General features: G+C 48.2%; 1 protein-coding gene across 1 annotated transcript in view; it reads left to right on the top strand.

The window, feature by feature from the left end:
* Positions 1–21,210, top strand: part of CFAP251 (cilia and flagella associated protein 251) — a 41,739-nt gene that overhangs the window by 7,309 nt on the left and 13,220 nt on the right. Inside the window, exons 7-17 of the mRNA XM_081842224.1 lie at positions 394–474; positions 2,198–2,275; positions 2,766–2,810; positions 6,131–6,348; positions 9,317–9,508; positions 9,926–10,173; positions 11,427–11,578; positions 12,358–12,531; positions 14,253–14,437; positions 15,967–16,081; positions 17,008–17,171. Coding sequence (XP_081698350.1) covers positions 394–474; positions 2,198–2,275; positions 2,766–2,810; positions 6,131–6,348; positions 9,317–9,508; positions 9,926–10,173; positions 11,427–11,578; positions 12,358–12,531; positions 14,253–14,437; positions 15,967–16,081; positions 17,008–17,171 — 1,652 coding nt within the window. The remainder of the gene's footprint in view (positions 1–393; positions 475–2,197; positions 2,276–2,765; positions 2,811–6,130; positions 6,349–9,316; positions 9,509–9,925; positions 10,174–11,426; positions 11,579–12,357; positions 12,532–14,252; positions 14,438–15,966; positions 16,082–17,007; positions 17,172–21,210) is intronic.

Here is a 21,210-nt window from a genome sequence, read left to right as displayed (position 1 = left end):
GGGCAGGGCTGGCACACGTCCTGGGGGCATGGCATGCTGTCTGCGGGGGTGTGGCGCCCAACGCGGGCATGGAAACAGCCGCAATGGCACCCCACCAGCATCACGCTGTCAGGGGTGGTGCACTCCCCTCGCACCCCACTTCTTCCGCCAGTGGGGCTCTGGGGTGGGTCTTCTAAGGGAGTGTGTTCTGGCACCTTTTTTCTGGGGAAAAAAAGCACTGGGGGTAGTATTAGAACAAGTATGCACCCTTTGGGGGTGAGGCAATCCTTCAAACAAACTGGTCCCAAGCTGTTAAGGGCCTCAGAGACCTAACAAATGGGCAGTCAATGCAGGTCTTTGAGACAAAGTGTAACCTCACTCCTGTCCATAATCGTGCTTTCTTCATCACATCAGAAAGTTTGCATTTGGAGGTGGACCTCACCTGAGACAAAGCCTGTCTGCAGCGTAGAAATCCAGCCGCAGTTTGGCTTCCAGGTGAGACATGAGTTTGGTTTGTTTTATTGATGGGTGGGTGGGTGGATTGGATTTATATCCCACCCCTTCCCCTCCAGGGAACCCACACCCACAATTTCAAAGCAAAAACAAAGTAAAAGCGTTTCATCTAAGAGCAACTGAGCAATTCTGCCGTGGTATCCTGTTTGTGGTGGTGAAGCTGTTCTTAGGATCTCTTAGATGACTCCTTCATCCTCCTTGCTTACTTACTTGGTATTCAGCCTTCCCTCCACGGAGCTGTAGGCAAGGTACATTGGACCCCCCCCCCCCCGCCACCGCCTTTAGCTTCTTGTCAGCCTGTGAGATAGGCCAGGCTGTGACATGCCCCTGGCCACTGGCTTACTACCTGGGGATTTGAGCCCAGGTCTCCCCATTCCAAATGCTCCATTCACTGCATCACACAGGCTTTTCTCGTTCTTTTTAAAAGCACTGCGTATGTATGGCACTGTGGGTTAAACCACAGAGCCTAGGACTATTCAATTTTTGCAAGCACTTAAAGCAAACTGAAAATGTATAACCTGTAAAGGTCTTCACAGCTGGACACTCCCTCTCCCCGCTCTTTTTCAAAACTTTGGCTTTGTGAAGGTGCTGTCCTGAGAGGGATATTGTTGCTTATTCATAGGCAGGCAAGGAGACCAAAGTGGATGGCAATTTGCTTTGAACTTACAAGTACCTATTTATAAGTCTGTAAGTGTAGATTTAGGGACGCAGGTGGCGCTGTGGTCTAAACCACAGAGTCTAGGCCTTGCCGATCAGAAGGTTGGCGGTTTGAATCCCCGCGACGGGGTGAGCTCCCGTTGCTCGGTCCCTGCTCCTGCCAACCTATCAGTTCGAAAGCATGTCAAAGTGCAAGTAGATAAATAGGTACCGCTCCAGCGGGAAGGTAAATGGTGTTTCCGTGCGCTGCTCTGGTTCGCCAGAAGCGGCGTAGTCATGCTGGCCACATGACCTGGAAGCTGTACGCCGGCTCCCTCGGCCAATAAAGCAAGATGAGCGCCGCAACCCCAGAGTTGGCCACGACTGGACTTAATGGTCAGGGGTCCCTTTACCTTTATGTATGACTGGTGAGATAGATGTGGACATTTGTGTGCGTTCACACACTATATTGATTCTGTGAATCCTTACCTGTAGAGACAACAACAATTCATCAGTGTAGCAGAAAAAAAGTGTGTGAACTGACTCTTAGTTAATACTTAGGCATCAGATTTCATTTCCCAACCTGGAGCTCTCCGGATGTTCTGGACTACAACTCCCATCATCCATGCCCATTGACCACATGGTCTGAGTTGGGGTCTGAGACATCTGGAGGGAGGCATCCATTTGAGGAAGGCTGACCTAGGGGTCAAACTCTATGTAGGCTTCCAAATGAGAAGAAATTATACCGGTAAGTGCCGTGAGCTAAAGCATGGGTAGGCAAACTAAGGCCTGGGGGCCGGATCCAGCCCAGTCGCCTTCTAAATCTGGCCCATGGACAGTCTGGGAATCAGCGTGTTTTTATGAGTAGAATGTGTCCTTTTATTTAAAATGCATCTCTGGGTTGTTTGTGGGGCATAGGAATTTGTTCATTCCCCCCCAAAAATATAGTCCGGTCCCCCACAAGGTTTGAGGGACAGTGGACCGGCCTCCTGCTGAAAAAGTTTGCTGACCCTTGAGCTAAAGTGTCATTCTGCTACTGCTGTCACCTCTGAGCTTGTTCATTTTCCAGGATTACATTGCCTTTAATTCCCGAGACCATAATGAGCTGGTCAGCAACAGTAAAATTCAAGTCATCTTCTACATATGGGTAAGTTGGAATAAAAATGTCTGCTGTATTTTGGTATGTTGTTTTAGCCGGTAATAAGTCCACGGGGGATGTAGGTGTTCTCTGTTTTATGACTGCACAGCTCCAACACAGAAATGGTCAGAATTCAGCCTCCTGGAAATCCCAGCCAAGGTTCAAGGCTGCCTTTGGCCTGGGTAGTGCTGGCACCCAGAAGGTCCCAGGTTCATTCATTAACACATCCAATGCATTTACCCTCCGTTCATCAGTTGGAAAGGTTCCCAGCAGGCTTGTAGATCAACAAAAACAAGACACAGGCTCTGCCCTTGTTATATAAAGAAATGGCATGAAAGGAAAAAGTGATGGGGAGGAAAGAAGAAAATGATGTTAGAAGGTTCTCAGAATAATAAGCTTACTGGAAATGGGCAGCTCACAGTGAAGTGGAGGGGTGGGAGACAGGCCTTGGTGGTGTCTGAGATTTGATTCTGGTTTTTTTTCCTCCATGTCTCCTTAGAATGCCGACATCTTGAACTACCATGCTCCGCCCCTGACAGATAAAGTGAGTATTGCATTGAACACCTTAGGAATGTACAGAACTGACGCCTTTGGAGGGCCTTTGGGCAAGGCGCCCTCCTGCTCTTTCTCTATGTCGCCACCACTGTTGTTGCCAGCTGCTGCCCGTCGTTGTCTTCTTCTTTAGCATGGTGCCCCCTGCTTGCTTGCCAGGCAGAGAGCCAGTGGGCAAGCACGCAGTGGCATCTGTTGCTGCTCCTCCTCCTCAGCACCACCCATCAACTGGGGGTGGGGCTCAAATATTTTATGGGGAGGCAAAGGGACTGCAGCCCCTAGGAGTTGGCGCCTATGTTTTGTGTTATGGTTCTGCAGCAAGCAAATCCAAAGTCCTTCAGCAAAAGCAGGTGACCAGATGATCTGTGTGCAAACTCACCATGGCTAGACACCCAGAGGCCAATTCACACAATTGGCTGACCCTGGCTATCTCCAGTCCAAGGCCAGTGTTGTAATCAGTTTAAAGACTTGCCTGTTAGTACCTTGATGGCGCAATTAAACTGAAAGCCAACCTTTAAACTGGAGGGTATGTCGTCCCATCCAGCCCTGTTACTTGTGTTCATGTCATTAGACTCATTCTGTTTTGAATGTGTAATTGCTGAACAAATAATAATAATAATATTAATAATAATAATTTATTATTTCTACCCCGCCCATCTGGCTGGGTTTCCCCAGCCACTCTGGGCGGGTTTCAACAGAACATTAAAAGCAGAATAAAACTTCAAACATTAAAAAGTTCCCTAAACAGGGATGCCTTCAGATGTCTTCTAAAAGTCGGATAGTTGTTTATTCCCTTGACATCTGATGGGAGGGCCTTCTACAGATCTTGAGACTGGCGTGCTGTGCACTCTGCCCATCAGCCTTCCCAGCCAAGCAGCAGCAAATGGATTATGAGGGGCTTGGCTGGGTTTGCGGAGAGCAGAGGAGGGCAAAAATGCTCTACAGTTGTGCTCCAGAGTATATTCTGAACTGGCAGCTCAACACATTTTGTGCAGTGGGAACAAAGGGCTTTGTGCTGCTGGGAACCCGGAGATTAATAAGGAACATAGAAGCATATAATTGTAGAGTTGGAAGGAACCCTGAGGATCATCCAGCTCAACCCCCTGCAATGCAGGAGTCTCAACTAAAACATCCATGACAGATGCTCACCCAACCTCTGCTTCGAAACCTCCAAGGAAGGAGAGTCTACCACCGTTCCACCGCCAAATAGCTTTTACTGCCAGAAAGTTCTCTCCCCTCCCTCCATTTTCATAAACTTGAGTCAATATTTATTTTTTATTTATTAACTGCATTTCTATCCCACCTTTTTCTCCAAAGAGATCAAGGCAAGTCCAGCTCATCCATGAGGCGAGGTGAGGCTGCTGCCTCAGGTGGCAGGATTCACAGGGGCAGCTGATCTGGCCTCAAAGGAACATGTCGCCCGCTGCTGCCAACACAGTGGTAGCGATGGCTGCACCACATGCTTTGAAGGGCGGATCTGCCACCTTCTCAGCAGCCCCTTGGCAAATAGGAGGCATTGCTGGTCTCCTCCTACCCTTGTTCCCAAAGGAGAGCTTCACTCGCCCCTTATGTCATGGCTTGAGGTGGCCTGCATTGTTCTCCTTCAGTCCCCACAACAACCCTGTGAGGTGGGTTAGGCTGAGAGGCAGTGACTGGCCCAAGGTCACCCAGTGAACTTTGTGACTGAGTGGGAATTCGAACCCTGGTCGACCCAGATCCTAGTCCAGCACTCATACCACTACCTTACACTAGCATATGACAGTCTCTCCTTCTTCCTCTCTTCCTTTCTAATGTTTCCCTCTTTCCTTCTTTCTTTCAGGAGTGTCGTAAGGGGTGGCCTGGGGTTTTTGCCCTGGTCCTCGGAGCTCCTGCCCACTATCCTCCTGCCTTTTAAAAACAAACAAACAAACAAACAAAGAAAGAAAGAAAGAAAGAAACAAACAAACAAACAAACAAAACTTTGCTTATAGGGCTCTTGAGCATGCTGCTAAGTGCAGGGGCCAACAAGCCTTCAGCCACACAACATAACAACAACAACAACAACAACAACAACAACAACAACAACAACAACAACAACAACAATTTATTATTTATACCCTGCCCATCTGGCTGGGTTTCCTCAGCCACTCTGGGCAGCTTCCAACAAAATATTAAAATACAATAGTCTGTTAAACATTAAAAGCTTCCCTAAACAGGGCTGCCCTAAACAGCCCTTCTCATCTTGCAAACTCATAAATATGAACAACCTAAAGTAATGGTTGACTCCACTGAGTATAGTAAATATAATAAAATTAAGCATGTGTGTTTGATAACTGCTGAAGGAGAGCAAAAGTGTGTTCTCTTCTTCAACAGCCCTCACCCCATTTCCTTTTCTAATGAATAAAAGTATATTCCAGTTTAGTTAAATAAAACCTTCAGTCAGCACAACAAATACAGTTAACATTTATAAATCACACAGGGCATTTCCTCACAAATTTACGTGAAAGTGCCTTGGGGAGAGGGAAGGGAAAACAATTTTAGAGGATATTGGAGGTAGGAACTGTTTCCAGATAAACAGATAAACAAAGAAATGCACAAGTAATACATTAGGTTGGCTCAGAGGCTTAAATCTGTATTTTCACATACAAATTAGCATATGCAATGTTTTGGGCAAATTGTGCCCTGTGCCTATGCCCAAGTCTTCCTTCCTCCCTCTCTTTCTCTCTTCCACCTCTCCCCAATCTCTTTTGTTTCTCTTAGTTATATGAATGGGGCAGAGGAGCTGTGCTCACTGTTTGTGCAGCGCTGGGGGTGGGGGTGAGAACCACTGAAAACACACCCACCCACCCACCCTGCCCTCTCTTACTCTCTGGTAGGGACAGGTGAGGAATTTGCTTCTAATGCAAGTCCACTTAATTCATGCTCCCTGAAACAGTATGCAGACTGAAACAATGTGCTGGTGTCTGAATTAGGTGATGCAGTTTGGCAAGCAAAAACCTCACATATTATGGGACACAGGACACAATAACGTGTATGTTATTGAAAGCAATGTGCAAAATGTATTGTGTTGGCTTGCAAAAATGTGTCCATTGGAAGGATTGTGCAGGAAAATGCAGCTATAGAATTTTTAAAATAAAGATTCGCCAACTGATGCAGAAATGGGGTACAAACTGACCTTAAAATTGGAAAAAAAGAGAACTGGAGAGAGAGAGAGCTCACATTCTTCTATCTCTGTTCTCTGTCCCTTGTATGCATTTGAAAGCTCTTCTGTCGCTGGCTGCTTTGTGTTTTGCTTGGTGGCGAAGGGCATCTTTCCCTTTCTCCCTTCTCCAGTCGTTCAACAAGGTCGTGGGGATCTTCAGCCAGACCATTTTCCACTTCAGCTCTACACAAGCCATTACTGGGACTATCGAAGGGAAGCTGGTGGTCTGGGATGCCGTTTGCCCTCCCTCCAAATCTTCTGCCGTGTGCGTCAAACCCTACAACATGAAAGCCATCAAGCTGGTGCACTTGCAGCGGGATGGGATCACAGTGCTGGCCATCACAGACAAGTGAGCAGCTTATCTCTCAGGTTTACGTATCACATCTGCCTTGTCGTCCGGGCATCAAGTGACCATGCTAGATCTTCAGGTACCTAGCCATGAGTGCACCCATGGAAGACCAGCCAGGCCAAGTGGAGAATCCACAAAAGTATTCAGCAAATCCTTAGATTCCATATGTCTCTAGGAGAAGGCCATCTTAATAGGCACATCCTACCCCTACGGGGGCAGTGGGGAGGCGGGGAGAGAACTTGTCACCAATAACCCCAGTTAGGGTTGCCAGACCTTCCAGGGCTGACCTGAAGTCTTGGGGCTTGCCTGGCCCCCTCCAGGTGGCAGGAGGAGGGCTTGAATCTCCGGGGGGGGAGGGTGAGAGGGCCCTTAATGTAATGTAATACAATTTATTAAATAGGAAGACAATGTGTGCAGCTTGCAGGCATCAGCCCAGCAGTAGCCAGCTGCAAATTATTGGATTGACTCTCAGGGCACGGGGTCTGCCTTCCTTCCCTTGTTCTTCCCCTGACACATTAACCCCCATCTCTACACATATTGCACAGACTTTCCAGGGCCCACTCCCTATGAAGAGCCAGTGTGGTGTAGTGGTTAAGAGCGGTAGTCTCGTAATCTGGTGAACCGGGTTCGATTCCCCGCTCCTCCACATGCAGCTGCTGGGTGACCTTGGGCCAGTCCCACTTCTCTGAAGTCTCTCAGCCCCACTCACCTCACAGAGTGTTTGTTGTGGGGGAGGAAGGGAAAGGAGAATGTTAGCCGCTTTGAGACTCCTTAGGGTAGTGATAAAGCGGGATATCAAATCCAAACTCCTCTTCTTCTTCTATGATATCACTGGGGCCCCATGACATCATCAGGGGGTCTCAGGTTTGGGCCCTGAAATCTTAGGGTCTGGGATGCTGCTGACCTAGCAACCCCAGCCCAAATGCAGCCTGCCACTCTTCTGATCCGATTCGCCCCTCCTTCCACTGCAGCGTTACTGTACTGTATTTAGTTTGGCTGTCATTTATGGGACACCTGGTGAGTGTTAAGAGGAGTTCCCCAGTTTTACCCAGCAGAGGGCACTGCTGCATTCAGGAACAGAGAAAAGTGCAAAAGCAAGCGATGGATTGCATCCCATGAAAGGGTTGGTTGTATCAAGGGCTTCACAAGAGACCTGCCATCCTGTCTCACAAATAGCACACAGTGCAGCAGCTCTGTGAGAAGACCAAGGCAGCACTAGAAGTGGTTGCAGACCAAGCACCAGCCCTGGCAATGCAGGCAACATATTACAGTGGTGCCTCGCAAGACGAAATTAATCCGTTCTGCGAGTCTCTTCGTCTAGCGGTTTTTTCGTCTTGCGAAGCAAGCCCATTGACGGTTTAACGGATTAGCGCTATTAGCGGCTTTTAGCGGCTTAGCGGATGAGCAGATAAGCGGCTTAGCAGCTTAGAAAAAGGGGGGGAAAGGGAAAAAACCCCGCAGGAACTCGCAAGACATTTTCGTCTTGCGAAGCAAGCCCATAGGAAATTCGTTTTGTGAAGCACCTCCAAAACGGAAAACCCTTTCGTCTAGCGAGTTTTCCGTCTTGCGAGACATTCGTCTTGCGAGGCACCACTGTATTTATCACGGGACCTGCTCTGTCACAAGGGCCAGAGCTTCAACATCTGTGACATGGACTCCCTGGATCTGGATTGCTAACTGAACCTCAGAGAGCCAAAGAATCCCGAGAAACATAGTTTAGTGCAAGAGCAAGGAATTGTTTTGCCAAATTCTCCTCCTCCTCTGTGGTTCTACTAACTGATTGCCAGCAATTTTTCCTCTCCCTTGGAAATAAATATTTGGAATGGGATTTCCAAAGCACACCTGCTCACCCGCCTCATTCAGAACAAGGCCTGGCCAAAGACGTTTTGCTGCCTGAGGTGAAGGAAGAGATGGCAGCCCTCACTCCATCCCACCTACCAAAACTATTTGGCCTCAACAATGGCTGCAAGACGGTGCCCTCTCCCCCAAGTGTGACATTAAGCTGCTGGCCAGACAACACATTTTCTCAGACTTTGGCAGTGTTTGCCACCCCCAGCTTCTGCCTCACTCTTCCTAATGACAGGGGTGGCCCTCAAAGGATAAAAGACAGACATGCTCTGAACAATATACATGAGTATAATAGAATATAGAAAACTGCTTTATGCTGAGCCAGATTATTAGTCCATCTAGCCCAATATTGTCTACACAGACTGGCAGCAGCTCTCTAGGGTTTTGGGCAGGGGACATCACCACTGGGGATTGAAGCTGGGACCATCTGAATACAGCTGCTTTACCACTGAGCTATGGCTTTTCCTATCTACTTTCAATGCTCGGTTGAGGTAGAGCTCTTTCTGATGACCGACATTGGTCCTGATGATAATAATGTCCCGTGTTCCCTATTTTGTGGCCCTTAGCTGTCGGTAGAAGCCATTCACATTATGTTTGTCCAGCAGGACAGATTGAAGTGTCCACTGCAGGCAGCAGGTGCGGAGCAGGGCTGTGTGTGTCTTGCGCCCTGTTCTGCCCCCTCTGAGCTGATGTGCTGCACTCAGGTATGGCAGAGATGCTCCCCACTGCTTGTCTTGGACATTTAGCTGCAGTCTTGCTGACTTGGGTACAGAGAATGGGTGCCAAGGCATTGTGGCACCTGGGGCGAACCACAAAATGGTGCCCCCCTTCCTGCCAGGGAAGAGGGGATGAATGAAGATCTACATCAGTAACAAGGGGGGCGGGGCGGTAAAGATCTACATCAGAATCTGCTAACCTGTGGATCCTGCCCCCTGAGGCACTCCCCTCACCTTGTCCTTTGCCCCAGGAAGCAAAATGTCTTTGGCCCAGCCCTGTAGCTAGGTTTTTCTTTTAAGAGGCAAATCCAGAGCAATAGTATATTACCTATTTTAGGTTTTAATGTTATTCTTTGTGGCCAATGTGATGCCATATCTCTACAACAAATTGATTTTCCTTTCAGGAATTTTGTGACCTGTGATGTCAAAGGCCATGTGAAATTCTATGATGGAGACCTGCAGCTTCTTCACTGGTACAGCCAGTTTAAACTGGGACGCATCCGATCCATATCCTTCTCCAAGAAACCTATGTGTCCCGAGGACACCACCAAATTCCCCACTTCTTGCACTTTATCAGGGCTTCCCTTTGTTGTCAGGTGAGGACTGAAGAGAATCAGGTTTGGTCCCACCCTGCAGGGCTATTTTCTACTCATGGTGATGTTGTCCCAAAAGCTGCCATCACTTAAGGCCGTCTGTGCAGCTTCGCATTCATTTTCTGTGTATATATCGGTCACAAAGAGGTAAGTTATATAACAAACCGTATGGAAAAACTGAGCTCAATGGTAGGCATCCAGGAAATATCATATTCACTGTCTCAGCATGTTACTCTGGAGCAGGCATAGGCAAAGTCGGCCCTTCAGATGTTTTGGGACTACAATTCCCATCATCCCTGACCACTGGTCCTGCTAGCTAGGGATCATGGGAGTTGTAGGCCAAAAACATCTGGAGGGCCGAGTTTGCCTATGCCTGCTCTGGAGTATGAATCAAAATTCTGTTTCTTTTTCACGATGCAGGAATTTTATTATTTCCACGGCGGATGCGTTGGTGATCCACGTCAAGACGGAAGGGACAAAGGTCAGCAAGTGCCTAGAGGAGCCCAAGGAGGCCGTCCATGCTGTCAGCTGCCACCCGAGCAAACCTCTCATGGCCAAGGGGAGTTTCTGTGGGCTCCTGAAAGTGTGGAACTACAAGATCAATAAATACCTCATTAGCCGAATCTTTAAGGGTGAAAGCATCCAGAGCCTCTGCTATGACTCCAGTGGTATGGACCCATACTCCTTCCTTTGCAAAAGGCAGAGCTGTAGCTACAGGGGTTGGGGGCAGGCTAGCCAGGCTTTTTGGCCCATGTGAAGCCTCCAAAGGGGTGCCATTGAGGCTCCAAGCCTGTGTTTGTGCATGCAGATGCCTGGGTGTGGGTGTGCCAAACTGGGTCTTTAACCTGCGTGAAATAAAGCCTAGTTTCGCCCCTGCAAAAGGAAGTCTGGGGAGGGGGGAGATTTTTGGCAGGTTGGGGGTGCAGGGTTCATTTCTTTTGAAGGGAAGGGGGAGTTTGAGTCTTGATGCCTTTGCAATAATTCTTTACACGCATACAGCTTAAGCAATGCTAGTTCTGTCATTATGGATCCTCAAAATCAGATTGACTCTTTCTGAGGAAAATTCCAAGGAAGAGGCCTCATTGCTGGCCATGAACAGTGGTTTTTGTTTGCTCTTATTGCTTCCGCACCAACAGGGGTTCTTTTTGGAATTGTAATCCTATTAATTCACATTTTAAAAGAAACATTATTTCCAGCTAGCTGCTTTCTAGCTTTCTTTGTGTTGCCCTCCCATAATTTTTCAAACCTGATTTGCAGGTATTGACTAATAATAATAATAATAATAATAATAATAATAATAATAATAATAATAAATGAAATAAAAATAAGTGCACTTGCAGTGCCAAACTACTGAGCTTTCGGGAGCTACTGTGCCTTTAATCAGACGCTTCTTCCTTGTGGAGTCTCCTGCTATAGGCTTCCTGTTCAGCATAGCTGAGGAATTGCCCTTTGAGTTATCTGTTCCCTGTGGAGGGATGAAGAGTTGGTTCATTGGTGATGGCTCTATCTCTTGAACAGAATACAAATAAGAGTCAGAAGTCACAAACGGGCACTTTTTAATTAAAATTGCTGGACAGCAATAATGTCTAAGATAGCCCTACGGAAAGATCTTGTCCATGCCAATATAGCATTATATTAGTTGCCACAAGGAACCAACATTTTAATTCTTTCCCCCCCCAGTTGTGAGGAACCACCCTCTCACCAGTAGAAAAAGATGTTGCCTTATACCAGCCATCGCTGACTTGGTTCCCTCCAGAGGTTTTGTGCTGCAGCTCCCGTCATCTTAACCAGCACAGAGCTGATGACGGTGGTTGTCCAAAACATCTGGAGTAAGCCAGGCTGGGGTTGGCTGCCTTAGATCATCCAATCTTGCTGGGATGAGAAGTTTGCGGAACAACTATTTCTCCCATGCACTTTTTAGGTTCATTATTGGCAGCCGGATTCATTGATGGAAGTGTTTACATTTTGGATTCTATATCTTTGGAAAACGACTGTCCAGAGCCTTTCCGATATTCCAGCACTCCCATCACCATCATGAGCTTCTCTCCTGACTCCCAGTATCTTGCAACTGCTGTGAGTATTCCTTCCCCTTGTCGTGTGAGTCATGTAGCGCTTTACTCCTACAGAAGCATTTCTTATATCTCCCCACAACACAGAAGCAGTCTGAGGGAAAATGGAATCAATGTTTTACTGCAAATACAATTCGGCCCTTTCCCCGAGAAGTTCAGAGCAGCGTCCGTGGCTCTCTCACCCTGCCCCCTTGCCCCCATTTTATATTCCTAACAACCTTGCAGCAGGCAGATAGTGACTGCAATGAGCTTTCACGGCCAAGAAGGGCCAGATCTCTCCATTCTGGAAGCCCAGGGGCAGAGCACCAGCCTTGCCTGCCGTTGCCACAGGTCCTGGGTTCAAACCCCGATGGCATCTCCAGATAGGGCTGGGAGGGGCCCCTGTCTGAAGTGCCGCTGCCAGTCCATGTAGGCAGTACTGAGCTACACAGAGCAGTGATGTGACTCAGTATAGGGCAGCTAACAAAATCCAACGCTCTAAACCATGGGTAGGCAAACTAAGGCCCGTGGACAGTCCAGGAATCAGTGTGTTTTTACATGAGTAGAATGTGTGCTTTTATTTAAAACGCATCTCTGGATTATTTGTGGGGCATAGGAATTTGTTCATTTTTTTGTCTAAAATATAGCCTGGCCCCCTACAAGGTCTGAGGGACAGTGGACTGGCCCCCTGCTGAAAAAGTTTGCTGACCCTTGCTGTAAACAGCTGTGCTGCTGTGGCAAAGGAAAAACGAAAGGAAACGATTCATTGATACAAAGTGGGGTTTTTCTTTAATTGTCTTTCAGGATGAAAACATTTCATTGAACCTTTACAAACAAACCATGGTTGAGGGTAAGAAAGTCTGGGAGCGCCTAGCAGCCTTGCACTCCCATTACAAGCCCATTCGCACCATTCTCTTTGGGGTTCACTTGGACAGTGATGAGCCTTGGCTCTTAACTCTTGGCGAAGATCGACTCTTGGTAGGTGCTGTGAGCAGGACACCGTTTCTGGTCATGCTGCATAGTTGCATAGAGATGTGTCAGCCTGGAGAGGTTTCAGAGCGGAGCCATTGGAGGCTGGGAACCAGGGACTTGGGAGGTCAAGCCAGCGGTGCAAGTCAGGTTGCCCAACGGCCACGACTGGCCTCCACTCTTCAACTTCAGCCCTGTGGAGGTTCAGCAAGGGTAGAATACCAAGCTCATTCCACCACACATTCGGTTGAATGCATCAGCATTTCTCCTAATGCACGCATTTTAGTACAGTGGCACCTCGGGTTACAGGCGCTTCAGGTTACATACGCTTCAGGTTACAGACTCCGCTAACCCAGAAATAGTACGGGTTAAGAACTTTGCTTCAGGATGAGAACAGAAATCGTGCTCCGGCGGCGCGGCAGCAGCAGGAGGCCCCATTAGCTAAATTGGTGCTTCAGGTTAAGAACAGTTTCAGGTTAACAACGGACCTCTGGAACAAATTAAGTACTTACCCGAGGTATCACTGTGTGCATTTTTCGTAATACATACCTTTCTGCAAAGCATCATTTCCTGTCAGGAGCAAGCCAGCAGTAAACCACACCATGCACGTTGGGAGTTAACTTTTTATTAGCAGAAACAGGATCTGTGCAGGACTGTCAGGCCTAATGAGCACAGCAGCATATCTCTGGTAGCTCTTGCCCCCATGAAGCAATTGCTGAGACTAAAGGTCCCTGCCTCCCTGTAGCTGCCTTAGTCTCTTCCTCTCGTGGGCTTTCCCCCAAGCAATCGGAGACTGGACTCAACTATACAGCTGCAAATAAAACTTTTTAAGTGTGTTTTAAGTGCAATATGCAATGTGATACTAGATGACAATGGTGAGCCTTATGGAAAACTCAGTATACTTTTTTTTAAAAAAAAGCATTTTCAGAACGTTTTTTATATGTGTGTAGATTCCATCACTGTGTCTGTGTGTCGCCAATCTCTCATCTGTCCTTTTCATGCCTCTTCTGGTTCTGGGAGACAAAGTGAGAGGGGAGCTTGTTGCAGCAGGAGGGGAAGATACTGTGACTCTTCACCAGCCCAACTCATCTCTGCCTCATGGCCTCCCTCCTCCCCTGCTTCAGCTTCTACCTCTGATTCTGGACTTATCTCTGCCACAGACTCTCCCAGCTCACTAAGCCCAGTTACAGTACCTCCTCAGTTTTCGACACCACCTCCTCCCAGTCTTCTCCCTCTTCTCCCTCTGACCACCCATTGTTGTCCCACCACCAGACCCCAGGCCCTGAGCCATCTTTTCTTGGAGATTCCCTTGAGGGTTCCCCAGTTCGCTCCTCCCACCATTCCTCTTTGTCCAACAAATCCATGACATTTCCCTCCTAAGGATGCATCATGGTTTGTTAGTTTCACTAATCTGTGCATTTTTTGCATGCTTTACTTTGGCGCGTGCATTTCTAGACACATTACTTGGCTGGAGAACTGCATTATGAAATCCAGAAAAGTGCAAATTTTGAAGGAGGGTTCTGTTGCAGTTTTAAAAAATGTAAATTTGCTAGATTCACCTTTAAACGTTAACTGGATCGAATTTCTCTCACGTCCCTAGTTCAAACACAGTTCCTCCACACCCCTAGTAGAGTCACTTTCACACTTTCAGCTTCAGGGAAACCAAGTGATGGACACAGATGTTTGGACACACACACCCCATCACTGGGTCTCTGTTACCTTGTTTCCAGGTGGAATATGACCTGGAGAAGAGTGTCAAGGATGAGCTGGTTGTCATCCGAAGGGACCGCATCGAACAACATGCCGTCCCCAGGTGCATCACCTGGTATCCACCTCTCACCACAGAATATTTTTTCCTCACTGCCAACGATCAGTACAAAATGAAAATGTATAATGTAACCACAAGATTGTGCAGGTAATCTGGTAAATCTCTTCCGTGTCTCCTGCAATTATCCCACTCCTATCTCCCTGTAAGTGCTGTATTTGTGTGTCTTTCCAAGTGCAACTCCAGACAACCAGGGTCCAGCACCATCTCGCCACCTGCACTCCCACCAACGCACTGTTTCACAAAGCCAATTGAGCTCTGTGCGGCAATGGCCCCACCTCAGCTGCAGTGTCAGGCCTGCCACCTGCTCAGTTGCAGTCTTCTTGAGCTTGACCTCCTCCCTCTCCTGAGCTACAATATCTTATCTCTGGTCCATCTGACCTTTCATAGCTGCTTCTGAAACACAACCCTTTCCTTCCTGGTCACACAGCTTGCTGACGACTAGCTTCCCTGTGGACCCTGGTACCTTATCCCCTAGACAAAGTCTGAAGAACCTGAGGTCTGTCAGATGTTGTTGTACTCCAGCTCCCATCATCCCTGACCACAGGTTCCTTTCGCAGTGCTGAAACTCCTTCCTCCATTAGGAGGTCTATGGAAAGATACTGTAACTAGGACTGTAAGCTTTAATTTGTAGATTAATCAACTGACATTTCAGTTGACTAATAAGTAGGAGCCCATTGTTATCATTAGGGAGGAAAGTTCAGAGCATGTGTTTACTTTTTTATGGAGGCACTTTAGTGCAAGGAATGAAAAACAGGATACTAGGCTTTGCTTACCCTTTTCTTCTGACATGGAGTGGTAGCTTATATTTATTAAGTTATGAGTTAATTTGACGTATCTCCAAAAACAATGCATTCTATACCCGGATATGCATATATTTATGTATATTTACAGTGGTGCCCCGCAAGACAAATGCCTCGCAAGACGGAAAACCCGCTAGACGAAAGGGTTTTCCGTTTTGGAGGCGCTTCGTAAAACGAATTTCCTATGGGCTTGCTTCGCAAGACGAAAATGTCTTGCGAGTTCCTGCAGGTTTTTTTCCCTCCCCCCCTTTTTCTAAGCCGCTAAGCCGCTTATCAGCTGATCCGCTAAGTCGCTAAGCCGCTTAACAGCTGATCCGCTAAGCCGCTTAACAGCTGATCCGCTAAGCCGCTTATCAGCTGATCCGCTAAGCCGCTTATCAGCTGATCCGCTAAACCGCTAAGCCGCTTATCAGCTGATCCACTAAGCCGCTAAGACGCTTATCAGCTGATCCGCTAAGCCACTAATAGCACTAATCCGCTAATGGGCTTGCTTCGCAAGACGAAAAAACCGCAAGACGAAGAGACTCGCGGAATGGATTCTTTTCGTCTTGCGAGGCACCACTGTAATAGTCTGGGTAGCGCAGGGGTTACTCGAGAGAAACTAGTCTGTGGGGAGTGAAGGGGTGGCAATGATTTATTAGATGCCCACGATACAGGATTTTAATATACCTGGGGCAATGGCAAATATATGTTTTTGTGGGGGCGGAGAGAAGGTGGAATGCCTGCTATCCTTCACTATCCATAGGTGTGATTCTTGGATTAATTTGTTAAAGGTCAGGTGCTCAAGAGCTCCTGTTGTTGCTTTGTATATTTTAGGAAGACTGTTGTGGGACCAGCCTATGGCTCCCCCCTGGAGAAGATTCTGGTGCTTCCACTCGCAGAGGGACATGATCCTCAGAGACGGTACTTGGCCTACATTACAAAAGACAAGGCAGGTGAAGGTCTTTGGACCAGCCCCATCCTGAGTCCCTTTGAGGCCTGGGATAGGCTCCCAGTTCGCCTCTGCCCTCCTCAAACATTAGGGAGGTTTGCAACCGACATTGGTGATGGGTCAGGAACAGCCGTGGGGTGTTGAGCACATTATTGTACACAATCCCAGGCACAGTTGTACAGAACAACCACAAAAAGTGCTACAAGGAACATTGCCATGATCTCTTGTCTTTATCGTAAACTACTTATTTTTGTCCATATATTGTTGTCAAAGTCATATGCTTTGAGGCCCATTGTTGTGACATCCCAGGTTCTCCCAACCCAGTCTGCTCCTTTTTCAAAGCCAGTATGGCAGGGAATACCCAAGTCTGCTGGCTTTTGTTGGCCTGTTGCACGACTCCAACTGTCCCCTCAGTTCCTGAACTGCTGACAGATGGCCAAAGAGATGTGGCAATCTTCGGCTGCCCTTGGTAGGCCTCTATATTCCACAAAGAGGTCTTCTCGCTCAACTTACCTGCTATGGTGGGAACACAAGTGGAGAATTCCTTGGCCTTAACACCAAGAATGGGAGAATCTCTGGCCTTCCATACATAGAACTGAATTCTAGAATTGTAGAGTTGGAAGGAACCCTGAGGAACATCTAGTCCAACCCCCTACATTGCATGAATATGCAGCTGCCCCATACGGGGATCGAACTTGCAACCTTGGCATTCTCAGCACCATGCTCTAACCAACTGAGCTAATTCTCCACGTTGGACTCCAACTCCCATCAGCCTCAGCCAGCCCGGCCAGTGGCTAAGGGTGATGGGAGCTGTAGTCTGGCATCATCTGGTGGGCTCCCCATGGTGTACACTCTAGGCTGTGGGGGAGGCAGACTAGGTGAGTCTTTGGGGAGAGTCACATCAGGTTTTCTGGATTCTTCCCTAGGTCGGCCTGCAGATATTGCCCATAGACGGGAACCCGCACAAGTCCTCGGCTTTCATTTGCCACCCTTCAGGCGTCACTAACTTGGAGTGCTCCTACGACGGGTGCCACCTCTTCACGACAGGGGGTAACGACTTAACTGTGATGAAGTGGGACATTAATTTAGTGTAAGTCACAGCAGAGCTTTCACTTCCCCTGATCAATGCTGGGATGGCCAGCAAGGTTGACTTGCAGAGCAAACCACTGAGGGGCTGGGAGGAGGGAAGCAATTCAGTCCGATTTACATTTAAAGGGGGACTTAACGTATTTTTCGTTCTATAGGACGCACTTTTCCCCCTCTAAAAATGAAGGGGAAATGTGTGTGCGTCCTATGGAGCGAATGCAGGCTTCAGGAAGCTATCCGCAAGCCTTCGGAGCACGGTGGGAGTGCCCGCCGGGCTCCCAAGGCTTGCGGATAGCAGCTGGCAGCCCAAAGCCCGGGGAGTGCAGCGCTGCACACCCCAGGCTTCGGGCAGATATCCGCAAACCTTCGGAACCCGGCAGGAGTTCCCGCCGGGCTCCCAAGGCTTGCGGATAGCAGCAAGCTCCGGGAGCAAAGGTGAGGTTGCGCGCAATCTCGCCCCCGCTCCCGGACCCGTTCTGGGGGCTGGGGTTGGGGGAAGCTTGGGCTTCTCCCGACCCAGCCCCGTGGCTAAAAAGGAAGCGAGCGGGATTGGCTTCTTTGCTCTTTGGGGCTGGGGGGGGGGGGAACCTCGTGTTCGAGTTGCGCTCCACGGCAACCCGGAAGTAGCAGAGCGCGTTACTTCCGGGTTTCGCCGCATGCGCAGACGCTCAAAATGACATCACACACTTTTGCGGAAGTGGCGAAACATGACACATGCAGATGCACTGTCGCATCTTGCATTCCATCTGGGAGGTACCACTGTACTGCCCTTCATCCTAAGATCTCCTCAGGGCAGTTCACAGAATAAAATACAACAATAACCCTACCATTAGGCAAAGTGAGGTGGCTGCCTCAGGCCGTGGGGGCAGCCCCCGTTTTTTTTTCTTTCCTGAGCCTCTACTCCTGTACCCGCCTGCTGGAGGACAAAGCTGTGTATGGCCTGTCCTGCCCCCACATCATGAACCTGCTGTCCTTCAGCGCAGGGGACACCCTCCCGTTGCCAGAACTGGTCGGATTCCCTTGCCAGTCCAGTCGCCACTTAAATGGATCTCAAGTAGCAGGGCTAGGAAGGATGCTTATCCGGCTGAGATTTTGGAGAGTTGCTATTAGAGAACATGGGCCCCAGTGGCATAGCAAGACCCTTTTTGGGGTACCGCTGGGCCTGCAGGGGGCCCGAGTTGCCACATTCCTCCCAGGCACCTTCCTGCTGGAGGGCACCCAGATGTGACACGGCAGTTTGGGCCCAGTGCTGCCCAGGATGACCCACCCCTTGTGCATCCCCTAGCTACTGATAGGTGGTAACTGAAAGCACTGCAGGAATTGTAGGATATTTTCAGCAGGTTGTGTGTGCTATGCCCAGGCATTCTGGGGTGTGTTTTTTGTAGCGGGTGTTCAAATGCTTGTCACTTGGGGTGGGAGCGGGGTAAAAATGCTCCCCAGGACACTCCTGGCCGTCAGCTGTGGGGCCATTGCTGTAGGGTAGAGGTGGGGAACTTGTGGCTCCCGATAGGTGGTTGGATTCCAACTCCCATCAGCCCACGGTCAACATGGCCAGTTGCCAGGGGTCATGGGAAGTGAAGTCCCGCAACATCTGAAGGGCCACAGGTTCCCTCTCTGCACCCTGCTTTAGGGCATCTGGCTAACTAGCATCAGAGCAAGCAGGAAAAAAACACAATTGCAGTGGGACAGCTGTACTAGTAATATTTTCTCCATGCAGGTGCATACATGCACATTCTTTGTCTATGTGACTTAATCGGTTGGAGGTCCAGCCTGAGCAAGATTTAAACGAAGGCACTAGAATATAAATGATCCTTCTTTGTAATTGTTGGCTGGAGTCCAGGCAGTTTTGAACGGCTTTGTAGTTTGTTTATGGAGGAAGGAGCTTTATGAGCTAATTAGTGGTTTACTGCTGCCTTTGGCATCTTCTGTGTGTCTGCAATATTTAATGTCCAAGTTTAACTTAATTATATAGAGAAGCATCAAGCGTTTTGATCGCAGAAGGCACAGCCACATCCAGGGTGCAGGCACATGGATCAAAATTTATGCTGCTCTTTGAGGTTGAAGCAAGAGGAAATATTGGAAATCACTCTGTGCATGCATGACACCAAGCCGTGGTTTGTTTTAACTATACAGTGGTACCTCAGGTTACATACGCTTCAGGTTACAGACTCCGCTAACTCAGAAATAGTGCTTCAGGTTAAGAACTTTGATTCAGGATGAGAACAGAAATCGTGCTCCGGCAGCGCGGCGGCAGCAGGAGGCCCCATTAGCTAAAGTGATGCTTCAGGTTAAGAACAGTTTCAGGTTAAGTACGGACCTCCGGAATGAATTAAGTACTTAACCCGAGGTACCACTGTAGTTTGTTCAACAAGCCACAGACCTTCACACAGGTGGGCAAAGGTTTTCCAGCTTGGCAAATATCTGGGATGGGGCACTAACCAAAGCATGGCTGTTAGTTAAGCGTGAGCAGGACTGGAACAACAACATATTGATAAGGATAATAAATTTACAATAAAGCAGGGCAAAATACCATTGCAATTACGAAGTGTAGAATTTCAGCAAGGCTTGCAAACAACCACACAAAAATAATTTGTAAGCCTTGCTGCAATTTACACTTTGTAATTGCAATGATTTTTTTTTTTGTCTAACTTGAAGTAATGCTGAGACCATGTGCTGATTTATTGAATAAAGCTTTTGGGTTTCCTGAAGCGAAGAGTGAGAGCCAGGACAAGTGGGTTCAGGCTGACCAGAATATGCCTCCTTGAACTCTGGTCATGCTCTCACTTGTCTGGATGCAGGGTAGAGAGGGACGTGTGTTTGTGTAGGAACCAGACTACTGTACTAAGGTAAAACCCACATTTACTGCTTCACCCTCTTCTGCATCTGGCCCACTGGAGGTTGTTCAGAAGGGGATGTGGCCCTTGGACTGGAAAACCTCTTCCGTCCCTGCTATATTCAATCATGCTGGGATATGCAAGGATTTTAGTTGCACAGAACTCCTCATCAGGTGTGTGTGTGGGGGGGTGAAGCACTCTTCAAGCAGCCCAGGCTCCACCCTGGTTCAGTTAACACCTTTTCATTAGTTTTGTGTCTCCAGTGTGATGCTCAGATGCAAAGAAGGCAGCGCGAACTGGATTCTTGCCTTGGCTCCTGCAGGGATGGGCTTGGAGGATTAAATTAAATTAAATTAAATTGAACTGCGGGAATTGAGGGGCTTCATTATTTCTCTGTGAGGTGTGTGTGTGTGTGTGTGCAATGCCTAGAGTGAGCCATGTGGACTCTTTTATATATTTATTTTATTGTGTCTTATGGATGGTGCAGGATTGCTATTTCATGTGCTCAGACCAGAAGGGGAGGAGGGAAGCACACAGCTGGAAAATACAAAATCAGCACAAAACTATCATATGCCCCCAGCCTCCTTGGAAATACCACCTGTAGCAAGTAATCAGAAGCTTCTGTTTTTGTTGTAATTGTCAGTATGTTTTTAATAGATCATATATACACGTGTACAGATGTCTCCCCACATACATGCGTTCAACTTGCGTGTAACCTCCTTCTATGTGTGGTGCCGGGAAATAAATAAATACATCGATTTAAATTGCGAAAAGGGCAAAAACGGTCCAGAAAGAGGGGGGAAACTGCAAAAACCGTGGGAAAAGAGCTAGCAGTCCCAGGAGCCTTTGTAACTATAATCCTATTGCGGCTTTGCACCAACCTCTGAGACATGTGGAAAGTTGGAGTTTGTGAAATGAGGTTTGGAGGGAGCGATTATGGTGGAGTTTGGCAGATTTTTGTGGATTTCCAGAGGTCTGGATGATGTTCTCCACTTTATGCGATTTCACGTACATGTGCGTGACATCGTGCACCCAGGGGGTGTGCAGCTGCCCCCCTAAATCAAGTGCCAGGAAGGCGAGAGGACCCACACAGCTCCCACATGGCGCAGCTCTCCTGGAACAAGGGTTCAAGTCCCACCTAGGGGTGGCAAGACTCTTTTGCCAAGCAGCCAAGGGGAGGGCTGGGAGAGGCAACAATCACTGCATTGG

This window comes from Podarcis erhardii (assembly GCF_964252035.2).
Source record: "Podarcis erhardii genome assembly, chromosome: 15".
Taxonomy (NCBI): domain Eukaryota; kingdom Metazoa; phylum Chordata; class Lepidosauria; order Squamata; family Lacertidae; genus Podarcis; species Podarcis erhardii.
Note: the sequence above shows the minus strand (reverse complement) of the source record. Positions and strands in the feature narration are given on the sequence as shown.